The 25,838-nt window shown below is 41.7% G+C and overlaps 1 protein-coding gene across 4 annotated transcripts in view; it reads right to left on the bottom strand.

Moving 5' to 3' along the window:
* ATL2 (atlastin GTPase 2) overlaps nt 1-9,906 on the bottom strand; it is a 56,731-nt gene extending 46,825 nt beyond the window's left edge. The window contains exon 1 of one of the 4 annotated variants that reach the window (XM_032352936.1): nt 9,734-9,906. In XM_032352936.1, the coding sequence (XP_032208827.1) occupies nt 9,734-9,851 (118 nt within the window). In that variant the 5' untranslated portion in view covers nt 9,852-9,906. Of the gene's footprint in view, nt 1-9,196; nt 9,714-9,733 lie in introns of those variants that run through there. The other 3 variants (XM_032352937.1, XM_032352939.1, XM_032352938.1) reach the window with 3 other exon arrangements.
* Nucleotides 9,907-25,838: the final 15,932 nt, after the last annotated feature.

The following is a 25,838-nucleotide window of genomic DNA, read 5'->3' as shown; positions in this document are numbered from 1 at the left end:
AAGGCTGCATCTCTCTGAGCCCTGAAAATCAAATTAAGGCTAACCTTCAAAGTTTAGGCTAAGAATACTAGGCATTATCCTGAGAGACAAGGAAAATTTTGAGGCAGACGAGTGACAGGATCACAGCTGTGCTGCAGAGATAAACCAAAAGTGATGAGTGTTTAAGATGTATAATGAGAATCTAAAAACAGAGAAATCAGATATTAATTAACTAGAGAACCTAAGTATAAGGTGAGAAGCCCAAAGTCAGGACATGACAGTAAAAATGAAAAGCAATGCATGTAAGAGCTAGCCAGTTCCTCTTCAACATCCCCCTCTGAACTATGCAACAGCATACACTAAATTATTCCATATTTCTATAAGGAATATATTCTTATAAACCTTTATAAAACAACAATACACTAAATTTCCATTTCCAAAAGTAATTTTGGCAGTTACTCTAAGGTTTTCTAACACAGGGTTCAGGTATCTATCAAAACCAGAGTAGGTTTCCTTGACTCAGGCAAACCACTGAATCATTCCCTTTTGGCCCCCAAATTAACTCAGTAGTGAGTTAAAGATATTAAATCCACAGAAAAGCTACTGAAATTTGGGATAATCAGTTAGCAAAAGAGTCATTAATACACAGATCCAGGCTTAAATTTAGAATAAGGCTTTTATGATAAATCTCAAATAGGTTATCTGCCAAGACTCTAGAAATAAGATGCTACATTCCATTTTGCCACAACTCTCTACCTTAGATGGCTCATTATAGCAGCACTTTATTTATTTAAGAAAGAAAGAGAGAGAGAGAGAAAGGAGGGAAGGAGGGAGGAAGAAAGAAAGAAGACTGATTATCTGAGAGTGTGTGTGTGCACAAGGCGGGGGAGGGCAGGGAGAGAGGAACAAGCAGACTCCCCACTGAATTTGGAGCCCAACAAGGGAAGGGCTCAATCCCAGGACCTCGGTATCATGACATGCGCTAAAGTCAGATGCCTAACCAACTGAGCCACCCAGATGCCCCTATAGCAGCACTTTAAAAAAACAAAGTATACACTCAAACCAGGCAAAATTCCTACTAACAAAAGAGCTGTAAGAAGAAAGGAATAGTGCAAAACAGACAAACCTCCTTCCAAGTAGATATATGTGACTAATCTAAAATAACTTGAAAAACAAAAGGGAAACAAAGTCAGAGATTCTCATTATACTCTTCCTTTTATCCTTTCTCTAGTTTGGCAACTTTATAGAGTACATACACATCAGGATTCTTTGTAGCAGATAAAAGAGATGCTCAAAAACAGGTAGGGGAACACATCTCTATAGTTTTTAAGAAGTCACATTTAGGGCTATTCAGACAGTTTTTCCAGGAATCATCAGTTATTTAAATCAGTTCTTTGCTCGACTTGGCTACAAAAACAGCCCATATTCTCTTTTTATTACACATGCTCTACCACCTTCAGTTACGTCTACCTAACTGCTTTTAAATATCTTTTAAGTATCCCTTCTGGAAAAATTCTTAGAAAGGAGAGACAAATCCTTAAACTATTTTGTAAAAAACCTTACCATATACTGCCTTTTTATCTTCACACAAGAGGTATATCCTACTCTCTGCCTTCTAAAACCCACCCATTCTTCAAGGTCTGACAAAGACCACCCTCCTCCCTAAGTCTTCCTCAGTAACACTAGCACACAGTAATTCCTACTTCTGAAATTATAAACTTAATGATACACTTTACTAACAAATATGCATAAGATCTATCTGATTTCCCAACTACATGAAAGCTTAGAACAGGGCTCTGTTCCTACACTTTTCTACAGAGGTACTCATTACAAGCAACTGAAAAGCCCTTTCATAAGGGAGGTGGCTCAATATATCAACTGATAACATCAAGGGAAAAAAGCCAGTTCTTTGTCTAAAAATGGTCTTCTATCAGCCTGCCCTCCTCCACCTCTTCACTCCCGAAGAAAACTAGTGTCTTTACCCTGAAGGAGTGGTAACTCTGTACACTCAAAACAAGGCAAGTGTTTTTTTGGGGGGGTTTTTTGTGTTGTTTTTTTTTTTTAAAGATTTTATTTATTTATTTGACAGACAGAGATCACAAGAGAGGCAGAGAGGCAGGCAGAGAGAGAGGAGGAAGCAGGCTCCCCGCCGAGCAGAGAGCCCGATGCGGGGCTCGATCCCAGGACCCTGGGATCATGACCCAAGCTTAAGGCAGCTGCCTAACCACTGAGCCACCCAGGCGCCCCAAGGCAAGTGTTTTTAAGACATTATCTTTTCATCTTAAACTTCCAAAGTAGGGTCTTTTTTTTTAGTTAAAGAAGCTGAAGCTTGGTGGTGGTTAACAATCCATACCAAGCTCCTGGGCACCAAAACAGATGCCCATACCGTCTGCCATTGAAGAGTCGGGAATAAAAAATTCTTCAGGAAGAATTTGAAACAGTTAAAAAAAAAAAAAAAATCCTCTGGCAGCATACCTAAAAATTCAGAAGAGACTAGCACCAGTAAGTTGAAAAGTTGCCAATTTATTTAAGAAAACATGGAACCATTTAAATTTTTTTTCAGAAACACAATATACCCACAAAATTAAAAAGTCAAACATGAAAAAATCCCTTATGTACAAAAGGGCTTTTACAAAACAGTAAGGAAAACACTGAGAGATGGTCCAAGAAGATGAAAATGCAATTAATAAAAAGAATACACATTCAGGGCACCTGGGTGGCTCAGTTGGTTAAGTGTCTGCCTTCGGCTCAGGTCATGATCCCAGCGTCCTGGGATGGAGCCCTACATTGGGCTCCCTGCTTCTCCCTCTCCCTCTGCCTGCCACTCTGCCTACTTGCGCTCTGCCAAATAAATAAACAAATCTTCTTAAAAATGCATATTCAGTTGACATTAAAATTTAAACATCAACTGTAATCAAAGAAATACAAATGCAACAGTAAGATCCTCTACCTATGTGTTAGCATTCATTTTTAAATAACAACACCCACTTGTAAACAAAGTATTTGCAAACAAGTGCAAACCTAACCCAAACACAAGATAAATCAGAATTTTCTGAATGGACTGGCTGATGTGTCTTCAATATTGAAACGTACAGATGGTACAAAAAATACTTTTAAGACTTTATCCTAAAGGTCAAGACTTATCTACAGAAAGGCTTAGCCAGCATTATTCACAAAAAATAACCCTGTATCTAGATGAAGGATTAGTTTAGTATGACAATGCCATTTTAAAAATCATGTTGAAGAGATTATTTAATCACAAAGGGAAATACAATGAATGGAAAAATAAATTACAAAATTACAGTAAGATCCCAATTTAGAAAACATTAAATTATGCATTAAAAAAGGATATATACTACAAGATGTATACCCTAATGCTAGCAGTGCTTACCACTAGTAGATTATTTTTACTTTCTTCTTTATTTGTATTTTCCAAAATGTCTACAAAGATTTACTGCTTTTGAAATTTAAAAAAAAATAAATTTAAAACTCTCACTAGGTATAAATTACCTATGACTTGTAATAGATTAAGAGCCATGATCACAAGCTCTGGTCAATCACAAGTTTAGCTGTAATTTAAAGGCAGTAAGTTTCTATCTTAATATCGAATTGTTAGACTTCTGGCAACAACAACATTGTTAACCTTTCTGAGAACTTTCAGCCTACCCTTCTGAATTTGCGAAACAATACCCAAGGCCACTGCCATTCTCCTTCAATAAAACTCCTCTCAACTCTAAACAAACTCCGCAGATCATATTGTATTATCTATTTTAAAATTAAAGTGCTGATGAAGAGAGTGATTTCTGAAGATGTGATTAAAAACTAAGTTCGAAAAAATCTTAAGAATAAGGGTGATTCATGTCAAAGTTTCTCTACAACTTACTTCAAAAACAACTCCCCCCCCCATAAAAGTAAACTTAATCCAAGTTTTAATATCTCATAGGGGCGCCTGGGTGGCTCAGTGGGTTAAAGCCTCTGCCTTCGGCTCTAGTAGTGGTCCCGGTCCTGGGATGGAGCCCCGCATTGCACAGGGCTCTCTGCTCGGCAGGGAGCCTGCTTCCTCCTCTCTCTCTGCCTGCTTTCGGCCTACTTGTGATCTCTGTCAAATAAATAAATGAAATCTTTAAAAAAAAAAAAATTGAAAAAAATTAGTATCTCATAAAACCATTCATTCAAATATGAAATGAGAAGCTCATTTAGCATGCCAATTCCACCCCCCTTTAAAAGACAGTTTCCTTGGGGCACCTGGGTGGCTCAGCGGGTTAAAGCTTCTGCCTTTGGCTCTAGTCATGATCCCAGGGTTCTGGGATCACACCCCGCCAACCGGCTCTCTGCTCAGCAGGGAGCCTGCTTTCTTCTCTCTCTGCCTACTTGTGATCTCTGTCTCTGTCAATAAATAAATAAATAAATAAAATCTTTAAAAGACAGTTTCCTTACAGAAGGCTTTAAAGTTCTTTCTTTCTTTCTTTCTTTTAAAGATTTTATTTATTTATTTGACAGAGATCACAAGTAGGCAGAGAGGCAGACAGAGAGAGGAAGGGAAGCAGGCTCCCCGCCGCGCAGAGAGTCCGATGCGGGACTTGATCCCAGAATCCCGGGATCATGACCCAAGCCGAAGGCAGATGCTCTAACCCACTGAGCCACCCAGGCGCCCGGCTTTAAAGTTTCTACTGTGCCTTCACAGATTAGCTATTTAATAAAAATAAAAACAAAAAACCTTTAAGTTTGCTAGGGCAGATTATTAGCTACCAGGAAGGAAAAAATGTTATTACAGAGCTAATATTAAAATCCAGCCCTCCATTCTAAATCCATTCTGAAGATCAAAATAAGTTCACAGAATTCAAAAGTTAAAATATATCCTAATCCCTATTCATGACACTAAATGATTACATGTAAGGGGAAAAAAGCTTTTAATGGGGTTCACAATTTGTGTACTTTCAAGTCAGTCATTCTTTAGGCATTTTTGTACAAAACAGACTCCAGTTAGATTCTGCGCATTTACTACCTGAAAGGTAAATGCACTCTATTTGAAAACTGCCATGACCTTAAGAATTACTTCATACTGAATCCTATACTGGAAATAAACAATTTCAGAAGACTATTTTACTATGACTGATTCTCTAAAGTGCAAGTTTATTGAAATAAAGACAGCTGAGAAGTATGAATGTATATTTTTATCTTATAAAAACCAAACAAAGGTTTTTCAGGTCACATATTTTGAAATTTAACTTTTCGTTCAAAACAACAAACATTATAGGAATACTACCATCAACAGAATGTCTGCCACTGGGTTAATAAGCACTTTTATCACATTTAATACTTGCAATACCCCTAATCAGGAACACATTATCAGCATTCTACAGGTCAAGTTAAAAATTTACCCGCCACCCTTGCCCAAACTAAGCCTCTGTCTACACTGCAGGGAAAAACATTAGAAGAAACTGACAGGAAATAAGCACATATATACATATAATAGCATAAGTAGTCATATAGGCACATTCTTACGTAAGCATTACAGTCTCTTACACACAGACAGCTTTACAATTTATAAAACATCTGTACCTATCTCATTTCTTCCCCACAACAGTCCTATTACAGAATACTATCACTGCTATGTGTGAGGGGCTTCAAGGCTCAGAGAGTTTATTCACTCAGCTTTTGATTCCTTTCCTCATTCTTTTCCACTGCACTATCTTGACTTCTCTATAATTAAAAAAAACACTGCACCCACAATAAAAAGAGTGAATGTACTCTTGTACATTTAAGTAAATGATCCTTAACAAGATCCTTTATGATCCTTTCATAAATTTACACAGCTCACCAAGCTATTAGAATTACTGGTTATTCTGACTTAGAGCATAAACAAAAATATAATTTGTATGAATAATTTTCATTAAGCTGGTTCATTAACAAGGAATCCCCTAAATCCTACTTGTACTGGCCAGAAAACTAAACCCCAAGTCAAAAGTGCATACTATCTCCTTGGGAAAACAAAGTACATGTATGCTAGTCTTTTGTGACTTAACAGTTGCTTCTAATAGGTATCATCTGCCCATAAAATCAACTACCGACAGCCATCTGTCCCACAGTAGAAAGTGAGGATGGCTACTTAATTAAATGCGTATTTTTAAAAATCTACCTAAGTTTAGCAAATATGTGTACACCTAAACACACGGAGATATGATTACCAATAACTTAAAAAATCATTTTTAAGTTACCTTGGCTTTGTACTTCGTACTTCTCAATGTTCTTAACAAGCAGAATTTTTCTACTTCATGAATTCTTCTTTCTACAACTACCTTTTCCCTTCTTTAAATTTCCCACTCCACTTAGTAACTCGCTCTAGCTTTACTTATTAACTGTCCCAGCTTCTCATTAGTATGGTTTCAGACATCACTCATTCAACAGTTTTACCAAGACATTTCTAATTATGTATGTGATAAGAAAGCACTCATCCATTCTTTCTATAGGATGGGTAGTGAGTGATAAAGAGAAGAACATTAATTAGGGTTCAAAGCCAGATGCCCAAGAAGAAATTCTTGAGACATCTTTGGTGCAAAATGGTGATTTTATTAAAGCACAAGGACACGGGGCGCCTGGGTGGCTCAGTGGGTTAAAGCCTCTGCCTTCAGCTCAGGTCATGATTCCAGGGAGCCTGCTTTTCCCTTTCCCTCTCTGCCTGCCTCCCTGCCTACTTGTGATCTCTGTCAAATAAATAAATACCTTTTATTTAAAAAATAAAATAAAATAAATCACAAGGACAGAACCCATGGCAGAAACAGCTGCACTGGGGAATAGAGGAGTATAGCCCATTACATACTTTCAAGTTGGGAGGGAGTTAGGGATAGTGTAAGTCTCTAAGGAATTTTGGAAGCAAGGTTTCCAGGACCTTGAGGGAGCTAGCTATTGTTGGGAAAAGATCATTTATTACTGTCCAATAAAACCTGAGTCATGAGACCCTTCAGATGTATACTGGTGGGTCATATGCTTGGAGGATGATTGCCAACACGTATCTTGGGGAGCTTTCGCTTACAACTGTGTGTCAAACAGGTCTTCCTACTGAGCATAAACAAATTTTTAAAATGCATCTTGCTAAAAAGTATCAAAACTGTAAAAATATGCCTTGAACCACAGCATGGAATGAGGTGACAGGTACTCTTTAACTGCTTAATATCAGACAGATGGAAAAAGCACAATTTTGGAAAACTTTCTAAACAATTTCAAGAAAGTTACTTTCATCTATGGATATTTAAAAACTTTATCCTCAAGTTAAAACACAATGGCAAACTAAAATCGAATCCCAAAATAGGTGCACTCAACTTAAAGCCAGAATCTCGTTTTAAATCACCGTTTATTTTCCCTACAATAAATACCTCTTTACTGTATGTAAAACAGCTCCTTCTTCCCCAAATAAATAATTTCCAAGAGATTTAATCCTACAAAGCCATTGAAGTACAGGATTACATAATGCTTTATAAAGACCCTACATTCCTAATCCTAAAGAAAGTAAGCATTTCCCTTAAGAGACACAAAGCACCTTCCTAAGACTAAACCACTATGGCACCCGACTGACCCCAACTCAATTCTTCAAGTTTACTTATTCAGAAAGCAGAGGGAGACAAAGAGTTTCTTATACAAACTCCAATATAGCTGAGTTCCTACTCATTCACAGCCTGTTTGCTCTGACTAAACACAAATCTTAAGTTTTATTGGGATTTTAATGCTGTACTGAGTGACTACAGAGCAAATGAAAAGGTTTTAGGCAGTCATTTGATAGGTATGGTTATCAAGGAAAGGGCTACCTCCAAGAGTGGGGGAAAACATAACACACAAAAATCTGAGTAGCAGACAGAATGTTTAATAAATGGTGGGCCCTATTTATCAACTCTTAAGAATCACATCTCTTCTCAATGTACCACAAAATAAAAATGATGTTCATAACCATGACCAAATCATGAAGTTACGCTTCTCCTAATAAGGCAAGTATATAAAACACTTTGAGGGGTGCCTGGGTGGCTCAGTGGGTTAAGCCTCTGCCTTCAGCTCCGGTCATGAGCTGAGGGTCCTGGGATGGAGCAGGGAGCCTGCTTCCCCCCACCCCACCTCTGCCTGCCTGTCTGTCTACTTTCCATCTCAGTCAAATAAACAAATAAAATCTTAAAAAAACAAAACAAAACCACTTTGAAACTACATCTAAAATGATTACGTTAAAATATATCTAAGTAAGTTCAAGAGCAAACACACACACAACACACACACCCCTAGGGTCCAAAAGATCCAAATCAATCCATCAGCATTCCAAAACTAATTACTTGAGAATTCCAACCAGAAGAGATCTAAGGCAAAACCTCTCTTCTCTGGTGTTGTGTTGTGTTGGGGGGGGTGGGGTGTTTCTATGCAAACAGTTCTGTCAAGTGCTTTTGTTGGCAGGCAATAATAAAATAAGCTTTATTTCCTGTTCTTTATCCTGTATCAAAACTCTAGTCTGTCATCACCTCTGACATATGTTCAGCACATCCAAAGGTTACCATGAATGATGAAATATATTTCACATAAACTTTTCTAACTGAAGTTAGTCTTCACGGACTAACTTATCAACATGTTTCACATTTCATTTCACAAAACCTTTATCAGACTGTGGATAGAGGAATCTGAAGACCACAAATTCCCATTTAGTGTCGTTTATAAACTCTTACGTATTCCATGGCCGTACTTACCTAACCGTAAGCTTTTACTATTTATAAGCCTTTGTAAAACTTTACGCTTTAAGTACTATCAAAATTCTCAATCAGGATTACATGCGTTCAGTTCACACCAGCGCGAAAGATCAAATGCTGAACTCCTAAAAATAGGGGTGTTATGAGAGGGACACACAACACTCCGCTGCCAAAGCAAACGCGTCTTGGAGAGGACAGGGGCGCTCCTTGTACACGTACAGTAGCAGCTCACATTCCGCAAAACCGGGGAGCGAAGGATCAGGTGACTTCACACCCCAGACACTTGGGAGTCTGATCGGGCCTTACTATACCGTCTAAGTGACTAGAAAACTGCTCGCAACCCTAGTTTAACAACTAAATCTGGACTTGCATCCTAGACACGCGAAACCCGCGCCAATAGGTTTGCGGGCCGAGGAGCCCCAGAACCCGAGCCCCGGGTCACAGCACTGGCCTGCGGACTGCGGTTCCCTCCTGGGAGGGAGTCTGGAGAGCTTTCCGACCTGGCAGCGAGGTGTCTGCTCCCCCCGCGCGCTCCGCGTCCTCCTCCTCCGTGGGGTTCATTAAGCCCCGGCCACCCTTGCCTCCCTTTCTGACAGAAGGACAGAGAGCACTGCCCGCCAGGAGACATCGCCCTGCAGCGTCCGGAACTCTCCAACACCCAGACGCGGCGCCACCGACCTCCCTGCGCCCCAGGTCTGCGGCCCCAGCTCAAGGCCGCCCCCTCAGGTCGGGGCGGACGCGACGGCAGCCACGCGGCGGGAGGGCAGGGGGCCGGGCCGGGCGCAGACGCGCTCGCAGCCCGTTCACCCGACAGCAGCGGGAGCCGCTGCCCCAGGGCCGCCCTTTCAGGCCGCGCGCCGCAGAAGCTCGGGGCGCGGCGGGAGCTAGGCCCGGCGGCCGTCAGACGAGGCGGTAGGAGGAGAGCTGAACCAGCCGGGGCCGACGACCCCGCCGCCTGCGGCCGGTGCCCGCGGGTCCGAGCGGCCCGCGCCTTGTCCCCACCCGGGCCCTGCTGCCTCCACCCCGCCGGCGCGTACCTAGGAAGGTCGTGGACGAGACGTGGTTAACCCCGGTGCTTGGGTCGCTGGTCCCCCGCCGCCGCCGCAGCCCCTGGTGCGGCTGCTGCCTCCGCGCTGCCTCGTCCCCCTCCGCCATCTTGTACCGATTTAAAATTAACTCCCCACTGACGTCAAACGCCGCCGCCGCTTTATCAACCTCCCGGGAGCCGGCGGGGCGCCCGCGGGTCCTAGCGCCGCCTTTAGCCAGCGTCTCCTTGTCCTCCCCACGCCCTCCCCCGACCCGCCCATCGGCGCCCTCGCTCCGCCTCCGCCCTGCCCGCCTGCCTGCCAGTCGCTAGGTTTCCCTGATTTTCCACTGCTAGAAGGGATTGGGCGGCGCCCCTACCGCGATCGCCTCGCTCCACACGGCTCTGAGCTCAGTACCACACCCCCTTCGCGCTGGGCTGGTCCGTGTAAACGCAGAAGGGATCTCCAGAGAACCAAGTCCCTCCTTCCCTGTTCAGTAACCCAATTCTTTTTACTGCTCTTCTTCGTAATCGTTAACTCGTGCCCTGCACATGCGGTTGCTTTCGCACGCCTTTCTTTCTCTTTTTTATCCTCCACTGCTGTTCTCCCTCTCCCTCTCTGTCCCCTCTCCCAAGCTATTGCTCTGCTTTTCCTTTTGATCTTTCCTCATCCAAGTCCCTAATGTTGCTTCCCCTCTGGAGACCATCCTATGGTTGGTTTGCAATAGTTCCCATCTGCTTAGGAGACCCTCCACCTATCTTCCCGGCTGTGCATACCCTTTCCTCCTCCCAGTACCTGCAGGGACAAGTCAGAAAGCACTGTCATCAGATAATGAATTGTAGCAGGTCCTTTACTATGATGAACCCTCTTGTGAGAATCCAATGATATCCTGTAGAAAGTTAAGTCACTTTTTAAAATTAATACCAGCCTGTGGAAGCTTTTGCGAAATGCGGTCTCTTTTCTTTTGGATTTTTTTACCACATCACCAATGCATTAAAAAGTCCTTTTCTTGGTAAAGATAGGTGTCCAGTTGTCCAAACTGCTGTCTTGGCCAGGTCTTCTCACAAGTCTAAAAATCAGGGTCTTTCCTTCTGCATAATCTCTAGAAAAGCACTGTTGTCCTAGAAGCTTCAACATGCCATTTTATCAGGGTTTCCACTGGGCTGTTAGTTTATTCATCTGTTTTCTGTCTTTATGAAAAGGGATTTGGAGCTCCTCCTGGACTTCCTACTCCCTGCCTCCTGGTTCAGTGCCCCTAAGCTCCCAGCCATAAGCCTGGCTTGATGATGGATTTCCTTTCATAATCTCCCTATGTGGCATCTATTTAATGTTGCCCACAATCTGCTTTATGCAAGGTATCATCTTGAGCAAGAAGATGCAAAAATGAGTATTTTTGCCGTCAAAGAATAACGTTTCAGTGAGAACTAGCAGTTAACTTAGTACTCAGTGCACCCCATCATGGACCCCCAGGGACCTAAGGCTACACCCCTCCTCTTCTATTGACCTAACTGCTTTCTTTTACACTATTAGACACTATTGTTTCCTAGGCTGCTACTACAGTGCCCTGAACAGGGCCACACAGCTCCTGAATTTAAGGGGCATAGAGAAGCCAAATGCAAGTATAGTCAAGAGATTGAGCATTATCCCACAGTTGCCCCAAATCTATGTGTGTCGAAAAGTCCTTTCTTCATTTTTCCCAGTCAGCTATCCCTCTTCAGTTACTCAGTGCAGTGAAGCCTCAGTGTTACCTCAGACCTTTCCCTCCTCTCTCCTGCACTCTGCACCAAACAAGTCTGTGCTAAGCTGGTTCTGATTTCTTTTAAAGATTTTATTTATTTGACAGACAGAGATCACAAGTAGGCAGAGAAACAGGCTGAGAGAGGGGGAAGCAAGCTCTAAGCTCAGCAGAGAGCCCGATGTGGGGCTCCATCCCAGGACTCTGAGATCATGACCTGAGCCAAAGGCAGAGGCTTTAGCCCACTAAGCCACCCAGACGCCTCGAGCTGGTTCTGATTTCTGAATCTCTCTGCAAGTCACCTCCTCTCCATCCTCTCAGCCTCCCTCTTGATTCGGCACCATCATTTCCCACTACACTGAGGTAATATTGTGTGGGCCCTTCTCCTGCGGGTCCTTAAGTTTTCTTCAATGCAGATCGGTTAATGTGATTTCTCTGCTCAGGATCAAGTCTAAACCCTTCTGAGTGGTTGACAAGGCCTTTCACCTATGTATCGAGCTTCATTTTTCACTACTCTGTCCCTTATTCCTCTTTTTTTTTTTTTTTCATTTAACAAATGAATTTTGGCACTGTCATGTGTGCTGAACAACAAATAATGAACATGACAGACAAAACTGGTTTACTTAGTTGTTTGTTTTTTTCCTTTCTACAGCCCACACAGAACCCCTCCAGCACAAGAAGGTGAGCTTCAGGGGCTCAAGGATCCATCTTATTCAGAGGCACCTGACTGGCTCAGTGGCAGAGCATGTGACTCTTAACCTTGGGTCTTGAGTTCAAGCCCCATGTTGAGTGTGGGGATTAGTTTAAAAAAGTTCTGGTTCTACCACTGATGCACCTAATGTTTCTAAACTTCCAGGTCCTCATTTTTAATAACTATACATAACAATATTCTTATGGGATCAAATCAGTGTATTTCAGAGCCTTGATTGTTAAATAACATTTACGAAAGGTACTTTACGTATATGTTAAGTCATTTAATCCATAAAACAAACCTAAGAGGTAAATGCTGTTAATATTCTCACCTTACAGTTAGAAACACTAAAGCGCCAAGTGGTTTAAAACATGCCTATATGGGGGCACCTGGGTGGCTCAGCTAGATAAACATCTGCCTTGGGCTCAGATCACGATCCCTGGATCCTGGGATCAAGCCCCACATCCGCTCCCTGCTCAGTGGGGAGCCTGCTTCTCTCTCTTTCCCTCTGCTGCTTTCCCTCTCTCTCAAATAAATAAATAAAATCTTAAAACTCACACACACACACACACACACACACACACACGCCCAAGTGGCAGGACTGGCGTTTGAAGGCAGGCAATCTGGTTCCAGAGTCTATGTTTGGACCCACTATGACAGTGCTTGGTATATACATTGTGAGTTCCTAGAGGGCAGAAGCCGTAGTTTATCCACAGCAGGTACTTTGGGATTCTACCTTCGATTAGTGTAAACTGTATTATAGTAAAACAATTTTTCCAACTAAACAACTTTAACACGTTTAAATCCTATTAATAAATGGGCAAAAGATGTCCAGAGACAATTCAAAAAAAGAAAAGTGTAATAAAAATTAACCTTAAACATATGAGAAAATATTCAGTTTCACTCATAATAAAAAAAAAAAAGGCAAATTAAAATAACATTGAGACACCATTTCTCACCCATCAGTTTGGCAAAAATTCAAAAGCTTATGATGGCACTGTTTGGCAAGGACATGAGAGAATACAGGCACTCACACATTGCTTTCTCACTGAGAATGCAAAATCGTGTAACCCCTATAGAGAGGAATTTGGCATTGTCCACAAACTTCATCCGAATTTACACTTTGACCTGCCAATCACACTTCTGGGTATTAACTCTGAAGGCGCAACTCCAATAATACCAAAAAAACAAAAACAAAAGCAAAACAAAAAAAAAAAAAACAAAAACAAAACATTTGCACAAGGTTATTCATGCAGCATTATTTGCAGTTGCTTAAAATATTAGAAACGAGATATCCAAGCATAGGTGATCAGTTAAATAAACTATGGTAAATACTCATGATGGGGCAATTTGCATCTGTAAAGAGAGAAGAGAAAGATCTCTTTGAATTGGTATGGAGTAATTCCCAAAAGATATTCTTTTTTTTTTTTTAAGATCTTATTTATTAATTTGACAGACAGAAATCACAAGTAGGCAGAGAGGCAGGCAGAGAGAGGAGGAAGCAGGCTCTCCGCTGAGCAGAGAGGCCGATGCGGGGCTAGATCCCAGGACCCCAAGATCACGACCCGAGCCGAAGGCAGAGGCTTTAACCCACTGAGCCACCCAGGCACCCTCCAAGAGATATTCTTTTTTTTTTTTTTTAAGGTTTTATTTGACAGACAGAGATCACAAGCAGGCAGAGAAGCAGGCAGAGAGTGAGGAAGAAGCAGGCTCTCCGCTGAGCAGAGCGCCCCATGTGGGCCTCCATCCCAGGACCCTGGGACCATGACCTGAGCCGACAGCAGAGGCCCCAACCTACTGAGCCACCCAGGCGCCCCTCCAAGAGATATTCTTAAGTGGAAAAATCAAACTGTAGAATAGCATCTGTAGTATGCTAACTTTTGCGTAAGAGGGAGAAATAAGAAAACATGCCTAAAGCCACTTACCTGTCCAAAAGGAAACTCAGAAAGGTTAAACAGAAAACAACAGCTCTCTCTAAGAGAGGGTGGCAGAGGGAGTAAGAAGGAATTCAGAATGGAGTGACACTTTTCTGAATCCTGTTTTATATAGTGTTGACTTTTGAAAACGTGGTCTACATGATCAAAACATAAAATTAAATCAAGGACAGGAAGGAGTTACTAAAACTAAAAGCAAACCAAATAAATGATTATAACAGTATCTAAATGAAGAACATAGCCACACTGAAGAGGGGGGAAAAAGCCAACTAATCCAAGTAATTTACAAACATAGAATTGGACTATAAATAATTCTCAGTCTTGGTTGGGATGGGGGAAAACAGCAAACGAATCCTGAACCTTTTCTAGTAGGCTTGTTTTTGTAGAGGTATGGGCAAAGCAATTCTGAATTTATTTTAGATATATTATAGGTTGGGTAAGTACATGTATATATATTTATATGATATATATAATATTGTTATATATTATATATGGACAATCTATATAAATATATTTGCATTATATATATATTAGATATGAGTAAATAAATATAATTTATATGAGTTATAGATGAGTAAATGTGTTGATACTGTTGAGAGCTAGGGTTCTCAATGGGGAAGTAGGAACATACAAATAATGAAAAGGGAAAAGCAAGGTGGATCCTATGAGATGTATTAAATTGGAGTTACTGATATGGACTGAAGATTTATAAAACATGCACAAATATACATGTGTTTGCAAGTGTACGTATGCTTGCATAAGTATATATGTATATATATGCATATATTTCCTTTTCCTATCCACGTAAAAGGCCTATAAGCAAAGATACCCAAGTAGCAACGATCATACCTAGTGCCCAATCTTGGCCTCAAATACCATTCCCTACTAAAAGGAAGCAGAAGTCCATGGAGAAACCACTGGTTTCAGAGCTGGAGCAGAGAGGAGGACAAGATGAGCCATGAGCATGATTTTTATGTCAGAAGATCGAGGTACTCAAAAAAAAAAAAAAAAAAAGATGGGCCATGTCAAAAAGACACCTAAGGGGCTCCCACTAGCCAAATTGGAAACAATTTGAGCACTAAAACAATTAAGGACAACACTGAATTATAGAAAATCGGGAAAATAAGAATCTATGCGTCTATACCAATGATAGATTAGATGGGTAAATAGAGAGATGATAGATGGATGGATGAACGGAGGACTCTTGCTGACAGCAGGATGCTGGGGGTTGACTGGCAAATGTGGAGACAGTGCTAGAGTTGAAGAGTCATCAACTGGCAACGATGGTAGCAAAGAGTGGGTCAGACAAGAATCATCCATGCGTGCCAAGTCTAGGGGCAAAGATTTGATGACGAGTCAAATATTTGCATGTCTTAAAGTTTCTCTTCACGTTTGCCTATTAATTGCAAGAGAAAAATAGAAACCAAAATTAGACAACACTTGGAGTAGGTGATTAAAATTAGCATCGCCAGAGGTGCCTGACTGGCTCAGCTGGTAGAGCATGTGACTTTTGATCCCCGGGTCATTCGAGCCCTACATTGGGTATAGAGCTTACTTTAAAAAGAAAAAAACAAAATTTAATATCACCAATGAGGACACAGATGGACATCCTGTGCCTCCAGGTGTAATGCCCCAAAAGAAACACAGTATCACTTACGCAGTATGCCAGTCTGGAATGGACCTAACCATGAGGGAATCTAAGACAAACCTAGAACAAAAAAAATTCTATTAAAAAAAAAAAAAGAGAGAGAGGACATATTCTTCAAAAGCATCCATGTCACAAAAGTCAAAAAATGACTACAAAACTATTCTAGATTATTAACTATTATAAAATAGTCTAGACTATTAATGGAGGCTAAAGAGACTTGAAACTAACTAGATCAGATATTGATCTGATCTTAGGACCCTGTACTGGAGGAGGAAATGCAATAAAGGACACTAGTGAGTCCATTACAAAATAGGAATATGGATGGTAGATAGAAGTATCACATCAATATTAAATTTGTAAAAGCACATTTGTATTTATACAAAATACATAGGAGTATCTTAGAGTAAAGGGCCAGTGTGTATAAAACTTCCCCTCCCATGGTTTAGAAAATATTAGAGAGAGAGAAGGCAAAAAGAAGAAAGCAATGACAGGGGCGCCTGGGTGGCTCAGTGGGTTAAGCTGCTGCCTTCGGCTCAGGTCATGATCTCAGGGTCCTGGAATCGAGTCCCGCATCAGGCTCTCTGCTCAGCAGGGAGCCTGCTTCCTTCTCTCTCCCTCTCTGCCTGCCTCTCAGTGTACTTGTAATTTCTCTCTGTCAAATAAATAAATAAAATCTTTAAAAAAAAAAAAAAGAAAAAAAAAGAAGAAAGCAATGACAAAGCAGATGGGGCAAAATATTAATAATAGTGAGTCTGGATACAGAATATATAGGTGGTCAATGCTTATTCTTATTCTTGAAACCTTTCTGTAATTTTGAAATTATTTCCAAAATGTATTTGTTTGGGTTTTATAATTTAAAAAATGTAAAATAAAAATTTAAATTGTTTCTTTTAAAGGACAAAACATCATGTCTCTTTAATTGGATCAAACACCGATAACAACTTAGAGTTCATGAGATGCCTGGGTGCTCAGTCCATTAAGCACCTGCCTTCAGCTCAGGTCATGATCCCCGGGTCCTGTGATCAAGTCCTGCATGGGGCTCCTTGCTCAGCAGGGAGACTGCTTCTCCCTCTACCCACTGCTCCTCCTGTTTGTGCTCTCTCTCTTCCTGACAATAAATAAAATCTTTTTAAAAATGTTTTTTAAAAACTTACATTTCATGTATCACTATGCAATTATTAAAAATGATCGGCACCGACAACTCAGCAGTAGAAGAAAATTTTTATGTCAAGCAGGAAAAAATTACATTACAACTACGTAAAGACATGTGTGGACATAGAAAAAACTGGAAGGAGGTATGTTAAAAACTGATAGGATGATACGGGGTTTATATTTATTCTCTCACAAATTTTCAGTAGTCCTACAAAATAGCCCATAATATTTTAAAAATTACTTTGCAAGAGGCTCATTTGGGTTTCTAAAACATTTCTGTGATAGAGGATCGAAGAGACCTTAATTTCAGGAGGAAGGATTTTAGTTGGACATTCTAATGTCTATGACTTCCTTCCTGGAAGAAATCTTGGAAAATATTGGCACAAGTCAGCAATAATAGAAAAATTTTAACAAAATAACAAAATGACCCGAAGTCTCTCCAAGTCCATTTCTGATACATAGTTTGTTCCTTTTATATAGAATACTGCTAAAATACCTTGCGATATTCTTCACAGTTTATTCTTTATCTCTAGAAGAGAAGGAAAACTCTCAGCATATTCTCCAACCATACAGCCTGGATTTTCCAGCTGATTCTGCTTTCATGCATAATTACCTATTCTGTATGAAATCGTGCATTCAGATGTTTAGTTGTGAATATGTCATCACTATCCTTTTAGGGGAATTGAAGAACTTGCTTCCCCGTTTCTTCTACTCCTCTTAATAATTACTCCCTTTTCCTTTCTTCTCACAGAACCTCTAGAAATTGCTTGATTTCCCTGAAAAGTCAGAAAGGAAGAATAAAGCTGATTTACAGAAAAGCCACAGACTCAACCCAAATATTTAACCTGAATCAAGAGTTTGTTCCATTTGTCACACAGAACTAAGGGAATAACCATTTCCATGTTCTTGGCAATATTCTTTGAGCAATTTGAGGTTGTCTGAAGGTTCTAATTCCAGTTCTGGGACTTGAACCACCACCACAATTCAAAGAATGATAACGCTTCCCTCCACTTTCACAGTAATGGCAGGATCTTTATGAACTTGTCAGTTGCATTCTCCTTAGGTCTGAGTGACACGCAGTTCAGAAAGTCCGCTTTGTCAGGACATCACCTATTTTATTATTGGCCTGAAGAATGTAATATTTATAAAGGAGGATGAAAAGAAAAGAAAAAAGAAAAAAAGCTCTAAAAGGATTATTCCACAAAGATTTATACGCTTTCATTTACTCACTAAAAAAATTGCCAAGACACACAGAAATAAACAGTTTATAAGTAGGACAGCATAGGGGCGCCTGGGTGGCTCAGTGATTAAACCTCAGGGTTAAACCTCTGCCTTCGGCTCAGGTCATGATCTCAGGGTCCTGGGATCGAGCCCCGCATCAGGCTCTCTGCTCGGCAGGGAGTCTGCTTCCCCACCCCCTTGGCCTGCCTCTCTGCCTACTTGTGCACTCTCTCTCTCTGTCAAATAAATAAATAATCTTTAAAAAAATAGTAAGTAGGACAGCATAGACTATTTGCTAAATTGAAATTAATATAGTCAACCAAAAAGCTACTGACGTCCTTACTGACCTGTAAATTAACCTGAGAAGTCATTTCACCCTCTACTAGTTAGTGTAGGAGTTTTTCCAGAAATATCACCTAATAGGGCCCTTACGGTTTTCTCTCACTTCAGTGCCAAGGAATCCATTCCTATCAGTCTGGTCTCCCACGTGTTTTCCTTTCCTTTCTTTCAATAGACTTTTCTCTTTTTGGTGTTCTGTGTATGTTGCCCCCTTCCTCTAGACTCCCTCCCCAATCTGTGCTTACTATACCTGAATCAAGATGGGCCAATTCCTTACTTTACAAAAAAGAAAGCAAAAAGAGAAAAAACAAAACAAAACAAAAGAAAAAAACAGTGATTCCTAGAGAAAACGTTCCCTCTCCTATCTCAGGGATTCTAGCTGAGTTTTCCCTGAAAGGAAAGCACAACGTACCAAGTCAGTGAGAACTGACTGAAATGGACCCTATGATCTTTTAAATCTTCGTGGACATGGTATAAGATGGAAAGAATGCTCCTCCCAGTAAGAGGTAGAGATTTGGCTGTCCACTATGGGAAACTCTTCCCTTGGTTTAGGAGACACCAGATGGTTGGAGCAAGGTTAGGGGACCAGGTAAAGAAATATAAAGTAGTGACTACACTAGAAAAGGTGTTGGACCTGGCTGAGACTAAAATGGAGATGATTTAGTCTCTGAGAATAAAAAAGTCTGCGTTAGGGGCAAACTGCATCTCTGGAGACCTTGTTGTGTTTTCTAGAAGTATAGTTTAAACTACGCCATGCTTACGCGCTTTGCTCCTTCATGCACGTTCGCTTTCTTGTACATGGGTCTCTGACAGAAGATGAATGCACCATTTCCCCGAGACCGTGGCAAGTTCTGCCTCCCCACAGAGTTGCTTCAGGGCCCAGCTGACAGGAGAGCTGGCTTGGGATCTGGCAGCGTCAGGGGCATTAGGAACCAGTGAACTTGACCCAATCGCTGACATCCCTTGGTGGGCTCCGCAGGCTGGGCGGTAGTTCGTGGCCACCAATTCATGACAGTAGTTGCACGGTGACTGTGGCTGGCAAGCTGCTTTGCCACCCAGGAAGCTTTCTTTGAGGTTAAACATCCTGAGGGAGAGGCCAGAGACTTTTTTTTTGCAGGAAAAGAGAGAAACCTGAGTAGATGTGGACAAGAATAGGGACTCTTGGTTACTGATTGGCAGGAAGATTTTACTTATATCCAAAGCTGATGAGCCAGAGTGGTTTGGTTATAGTCCCTGAGGGAGATCAAACCAAAACATCAAGGTTCCTTGAGACTGGTACTTGCAAGGGCCTGGACATCTGTGCGTGCTTCTCCAACACAACCGTGTTGGTCTCCTATTGAGAATTGCTGGCATCTAAAAAGGTTTGAAGAACTAGGGAACCCAGTGGATGGATGAGTCTCCCCAGACCCCAGCCCCGGGCTTGCTGCTTAATTGTAGGTGTCTATTTTTCTCTAGAACAATAGGGAAATAATGACTCTTCTGACCAATGTTGATGCTGAGAGAGAATGACTTGAACTGGGATACGTTAGCATCACTGTGGCTTAGTGAAAAAGAACACCCAACTTTGGAGTTCAGACCCCAGCTCTGCCGCTTGGTGTGGTGACCTTGGGAAAGTTAATTAACCTCTCTGACCCTCAGTTTCCTCTGCTGTACCGTAAAGCTCTCTTCCTCACATGTTTGTCATGATGAGTACGGGTAATACAGATCAAGTGGCTGGCACAAGTGATAGCCAACTTGATTATTGTTCCCTGAAGCAGCTCTTTTGAGTCTGAGACTGAAAGGCAAAAATACAATTAATAATAATAATACCTATTCATAATTTCATCTAATCTACAAAATACCTCAATGAGACAAGAATTATTGGCATCATCAGCTTTTGACAAAAGAAACCCAGGTTTTCAAAGATCACATCAGGGCGCCTGGGTGGCTCAGTGGGTTAAACCCTCTGCCTTCGGCTCAGGTCATGATCTCAGGGTCCTGGGATCGAGTCCCAAATCGGACTTTCTGCTCAGCAGGGACCCTGCTTCTCCATCTCTCTCTGCCTGCCTCTCTGCCTACTTGTGATCTCTGTCTGTCAAATAAATAAATAAAATCTTTAAAAAAAATAAAAGGACACATCATTTGTTCAACGCCAGACGATGAGTTGAAGAGCTGAGGTTTAAGTGCAGTTCTCTTTGCTTCCAGAGCCTGTGTTCTCAACCATGTATCTCCAGATTACACACTGGTCTTAAGGCCAGGCGCCGAAAACTCTATCATCATAAGCCATTTCTACAGACCACTAAGTAGCTAGAAGCAGCTTCTGGATGTTTCAGGTCCTGGAGTGGAGGTAGACAACCCTCAAAGTCCAGGACGGGGGTATCCATGAGCATTCTGACAAGCACTCTCCTAAATGTACCGAGGGCAGCTCCTGGAATGACCAATTTCTACAGAATTGTTAAGGTGTCTTGCAGTCATTACGATAGGTTAGCAGGAGAAGCAACAAAAATTCAAATCCATGAACTGAACTTGCTTGAGAATACTTGGAAAAGTAGACAGAGCCCGGTTTTTAAATGAAGATCAGCATACGAAAGACAGGAACACTGTCAGGAACACTTTAGGGATGATTATCATATTCTATCACACTTTAAAAAAAAAAATAATAACAACGAAGTGGATGTAGCCATCATGGTACAGAAGATGTGCTTGTGGCTTGAAGGAAACACCACCGTGTGCTTTCCATTCCTCTGAGTACAGGGCAGACAATGGGCTTCTCCCCAAACAGCCTTCTGAATACACCTGACATCCTCCCCATCGCCCCTCAGACTTCAGGAATGCCTTTGAAGTCAGTGGGAAATCCAGGCGTCCCAGAAGGAATTGCATATTTTAGCTTCTTATTTGTAACTGGAAAGCAGCCAAATCGTTTCTATCTCACATCCAAGCTTAATTCCAAGCTCCCCAAATCCGACTGGCTAGTTGGTAGCCAGAACACTCCACCTTGACAATGCCCTTAGAATTGATTGTCCTTGTTATGACCTATTTAATCCTCCTAGAGTAGTTTTATCATTATATTTTGACAGATCTGCACCTCACCTCAAACATCTCCCCAACACCCCCACCCACCCCGCTACTTCTCCCCTCCCTCATACTCTCAGGGTCTGTCTTCCCATAGGAGGGCTCAAAATTGAGCTCCTTCGATTTTCCACAACCGTGCTTTGTTCGAGCTGAGATGTCGGCAGTTCCTGCCACTGCCCTCTGATCACTCTGGCAAATATTTATCTTTCAAGCTTGTCCTGATCACCTCCCAGAAGGTGAGCTATCTAAAAACAATGAAACGATTGTTGCTGTAAGGCATTATGTTTGGGGGCAATTTGTTACACCACAACAGATAACCAGAATGCTTATTCATGGTATGATAACAATGCACAAAAATACATACGTGCCAAAACAATAAACAAGTAAGTAGCAACCATAAACAATGAATTAAAGATGGTGGTAATCACTCCCATAAAGCCCCTTGTTTGCCTCTGCTATAGAACAGTGGATCTTAACTGTTTGTTGTTGTCATTTTGTTTTATTTGACAATAATAAAAACCGTTAAATGGCACCGCTTACAGGACATGTACCCACAGGCGAGCCCACATATCCATCGGTGGTCACTGTAAATTAGACTACTGGCCATGCTGTAGCCATCAGGAGCAGAACCAGGGTTTGCGGGGCCTAAAGCATCCACAAATTGGGGGAACCTCTTTCAAAAAAATTTCTGCAATGAGATGTAAAAGTAAATATTTATCAAATATATATATAAAAGTAAATAAATATATTTAGAATGAGAAATCACAAATTTGGTAAAGCTAACACATACCACCAACATACAGAAAAGTAATATTTTTATTAATGCCCTTTATGGCATATCTTTCTCAAACTATTTTTCTCAAGTTTTGGCTATTCAGTCTTTGATTGGCTCTTCACAGTATACCAGTATAGGGGACTGCATTTTCTGAAAAGAAAATGGAAAGACAATTTAGTTTTTTCTTCCAGCATAGTTAATAAAGTTCTTATTTATTTATTGAAAGTTTTAAAAAGTCTCCATCAGCTTTTAACTTTTCTTATTGATGTCATGTGAATTTTGAGGATGATTGTCCAATTTGGGAAGATCTCTATTTGGCCTTTTGTGCAGGACTGTCAGATTCTAGGGCATATCAAGTTATCTTTCCTGTGACTAATCTTAAATTCTCTGACTTGAAAATGTATGCGGCATTTATAGTTGCATATGCCACATTTTGCAGTAGATTCTTGACAGGAGAGAAATTCTATTTCCTTTCTTTTTTTTTTTTTTTTCTTTTTGAGGGGGGTAGGGACAGAGGGAGAGAGACTCTCAAGCAGGCTCCATGCCCAGCACGGATCCTGACGTGGGGCTCCATCTCACGACCCTGAAGTCATGACCTGAGCAGATACCAAGAGTCTGAAGCCCAACTGACTGAGGCACCCAAGTGCCCTGAGAGAATTTCCAGTTCTAATTGTTATTGGTGGGGTCAAAATCTTCTTTTTACAATTGTACCCATCTAGTGATTGGACGGATTTACCCCAGACTACGTTTTTTTCCGTACTTCCCAAACATTATTTTCCTTCTACTCTCCATGTACTATTGAAGACTTTTTTTGGTTTTGTTTTTTCTCCCCACGTTCCTATCACCTCTGAGTCTAAGAACACAGGACCAGACAGACAAAGGGTACCTACGTTCTGGTTTGCTCCTACAGGGCTTGAATCCCGGCAGCTGAAGTGTAAGAGACTGAAGGGATTACAGGAAGCAGAGGAGGTTTGGGACCCTCCCCCGTTTGGAACTTGGGGAGGAAAGGGCTCCACAGAGTGGGCTTGCTCCTTTACGAAATGCTCACACAGGAGCGCCTGGGTGGCTCAGTGGGTTAAAGCCTCTGCCTTGAGCTCAGGTCATGATCCCAGGATCCTGGGATCGAGCCCCACATTGGGCTCTTTGCTCAGTGGGGAGCCTACTTCCCTTCCTCTCTTTCTGCCTGCTTGTGATCTCTCTCTATCAAATAAATAATAAATAAAATCTTTTTTTAAAAAATGCTTACTGCAGATTAAAAACAAAGGTGCATGGGTGTTACGTGGCAATGGGCCTTGGTCATCCCTCTGAGTTTCCCTTGGTTGAGACCTGGTTGTCACTGTATATCCCCTGAAGGACTGGGAAGGTAGCTGAGTTGGGAACCAGAGGGCATGCCTGGGAGCACAGTGCTCAACCTAAACCAGGAATCAGATGAAGGTTGTAGGTAACTTAGGCAAGTCAGACAGATATACCACACCAAGGTGACCTGAATCAGCAAAAAAGAGCACTGGGTGCTGAACACACCAAGAACAAAGTACAGGCAGGTCAACTCCAATGGCATGGATGAGTGGAAGGTGTCCAGGGACCAGACTAGCCAAGCGGCCTCATACTAAAGCCCAGCGACACCCCACACAAGAGCCCTGGGACAGGGCAGGCCCCCACCCCTTGCCAGATGGTCACCCCCTCTGTCCACAGCCCTGTTCCTTTAGCTATTGTTCTGGGAGGGAGTAGAAAACAATGGAGCCTAAGATATCAGACTCAGATTTACAAATCACAGGGAAAGATCCCTGAAATCTTCTACCAAGACTTATTAACGGTATCTATCAGGTTCTTATATATACCAACACTTATTAACGATATCTATTAGGTTCTTATATATGTCTGGTAATTCATGTTACCATAAAAATATTTTTAAATCACTTTTTTTTCAGTTAAGCTTCATAATATCTCCAAAACAGAGTACTAGTCCTATACCCATTCTACACTAAGAAGCATGAAGCCAAGAGTAATTAAATAATTTGCCCAAAGCTACCCAGTTTATAAGATAGTGGAACTGGGCTTTGAACTCAGAAGTAGAACTCGGGAGTGCACACTTAGAACTACTAAGCTGATTACCTGCAGCAGCTTGAGGACTCTAGGTGTACAATACCAATAGCTCCTTGCGGTTGGCCTGACCATCCCCCAGCACGAGTCCCTTCCTTGTTACCACGTGACATCAGCGGCAGCTCTCAGAAGATAACGTGATTGCTGCTCCGGTATATGCCGTGTGGCCAGTTTCTCAAATGCAGACCTCACAGTGCTTCAAGGGAGAGTCCCCTGTTGCTGGAGAAGAGCTGTGTGTTCACCATTGCTATTCTGTGGCTACTACACCAGGCCAAGGATGCCCTAATCTCATACCCATTCTCTGCTCCATTCTAGAAGCCTCTGGAGCATCTTAAAGATATGCTCACTCCCAGCACAACATGTGGTGCATATTTTATATCCATGGAAATTCATCCTTAGAAATAATTACACTTGCTGCAGATAGCCCAGAAACTGGAGCAGTTATGGGCTCCAGATTGCAACTCTAACTCTGTGACAGGATCACTTGAAAATGTATTTATCCATCATGCACCTTCATTTCCACAAAACTGAAGGGGGTGCAACACACCGCTATCACTTATAGGCTGGTTGGTTGGTTGGTTTCCTCTTGAGCAAGTATTCCTGTTCAACTGTACTTCTCTGTCTAGCTGCACCGTCTCCTCTGGCACCCCTCCCATCAGCATCTGCTTTCCTCCGAGTTCTTACAGACAAAGCCATCTCCTTGCTGGTGCTGACAGTGCCCATGGAGAGAGCTAGGATCTGTGCCAAGCAGGCAGACTGCTGATGCTCCTGGAGCCTCTGGTCCAGTGGGCACCACAGCTGAGGAGATTCCATACCAAGGCAGTGAGATCAATCTCCAAGCAGAACTGCCAAGCTTTATTCCAAGCAGCTCTGCTTGTGCCTAAAGATTCTTAAAGACGTTGCAATTTCTTCCTCTCACCTCTTGCTGGAAATGCTTCAAAGTTTCATGAAGCCAGTTCCTCTGTTTTTGGTCTCTCTCTTCTAACCGAAGGTCCTCAGCACCTTCCAGATGTTGAGCCTCTCCTCTGCCACTCACTTCTCACCCGACGCCTCACCAGTCTTACTTGTCCTCCCTGCAAGGGCACTGGATATTTGACCAACCCAGCACAAAACAACGCACACTGGTGATAAACATGGGTGCAAAGTCAAAAGGGACTTGAAGGAGAAATATTGTCTTCACTAACTATATTTTGGCCCTCACTCAGGAAAGCAGAATTGCCCTATAACAGATGTTAAAAAATACTTAGGAATTTCAGCATGGGTTCAATATTTTCTTCCTGTTCTTATTTTAAGTATGTATAACCAAAAACGTGCCTGTCCATCTGGAAAAGAGCATTTTTAGATTTTTAGCCATGGGTATATTTAAATCTGAAGGTGAAGACCAACAACACCCTACATTCCAAATTGGAACTCTGTCCTCACATACATTCATGTTTTCTTTTAGTTCATCCTGAATGACGGTGACAGGATT

This window comes from Mustela erminea, chromosome 7 (assembly GCF_009829155.1).
Source record: "Mustela erminea isolate mMusErm1 chromosome 7, mMusErm1.Pri, whole genome shotgun sequence".
Lineage (NCBI taxonomy): Eukaryota > Metazoa > Chordata > Mammalia > Carnivora > Mustelidae > Mustela > Mustela erminea.
This window is presented reverse-complemented; position numbering and strand designations above follow the sequence as displayed.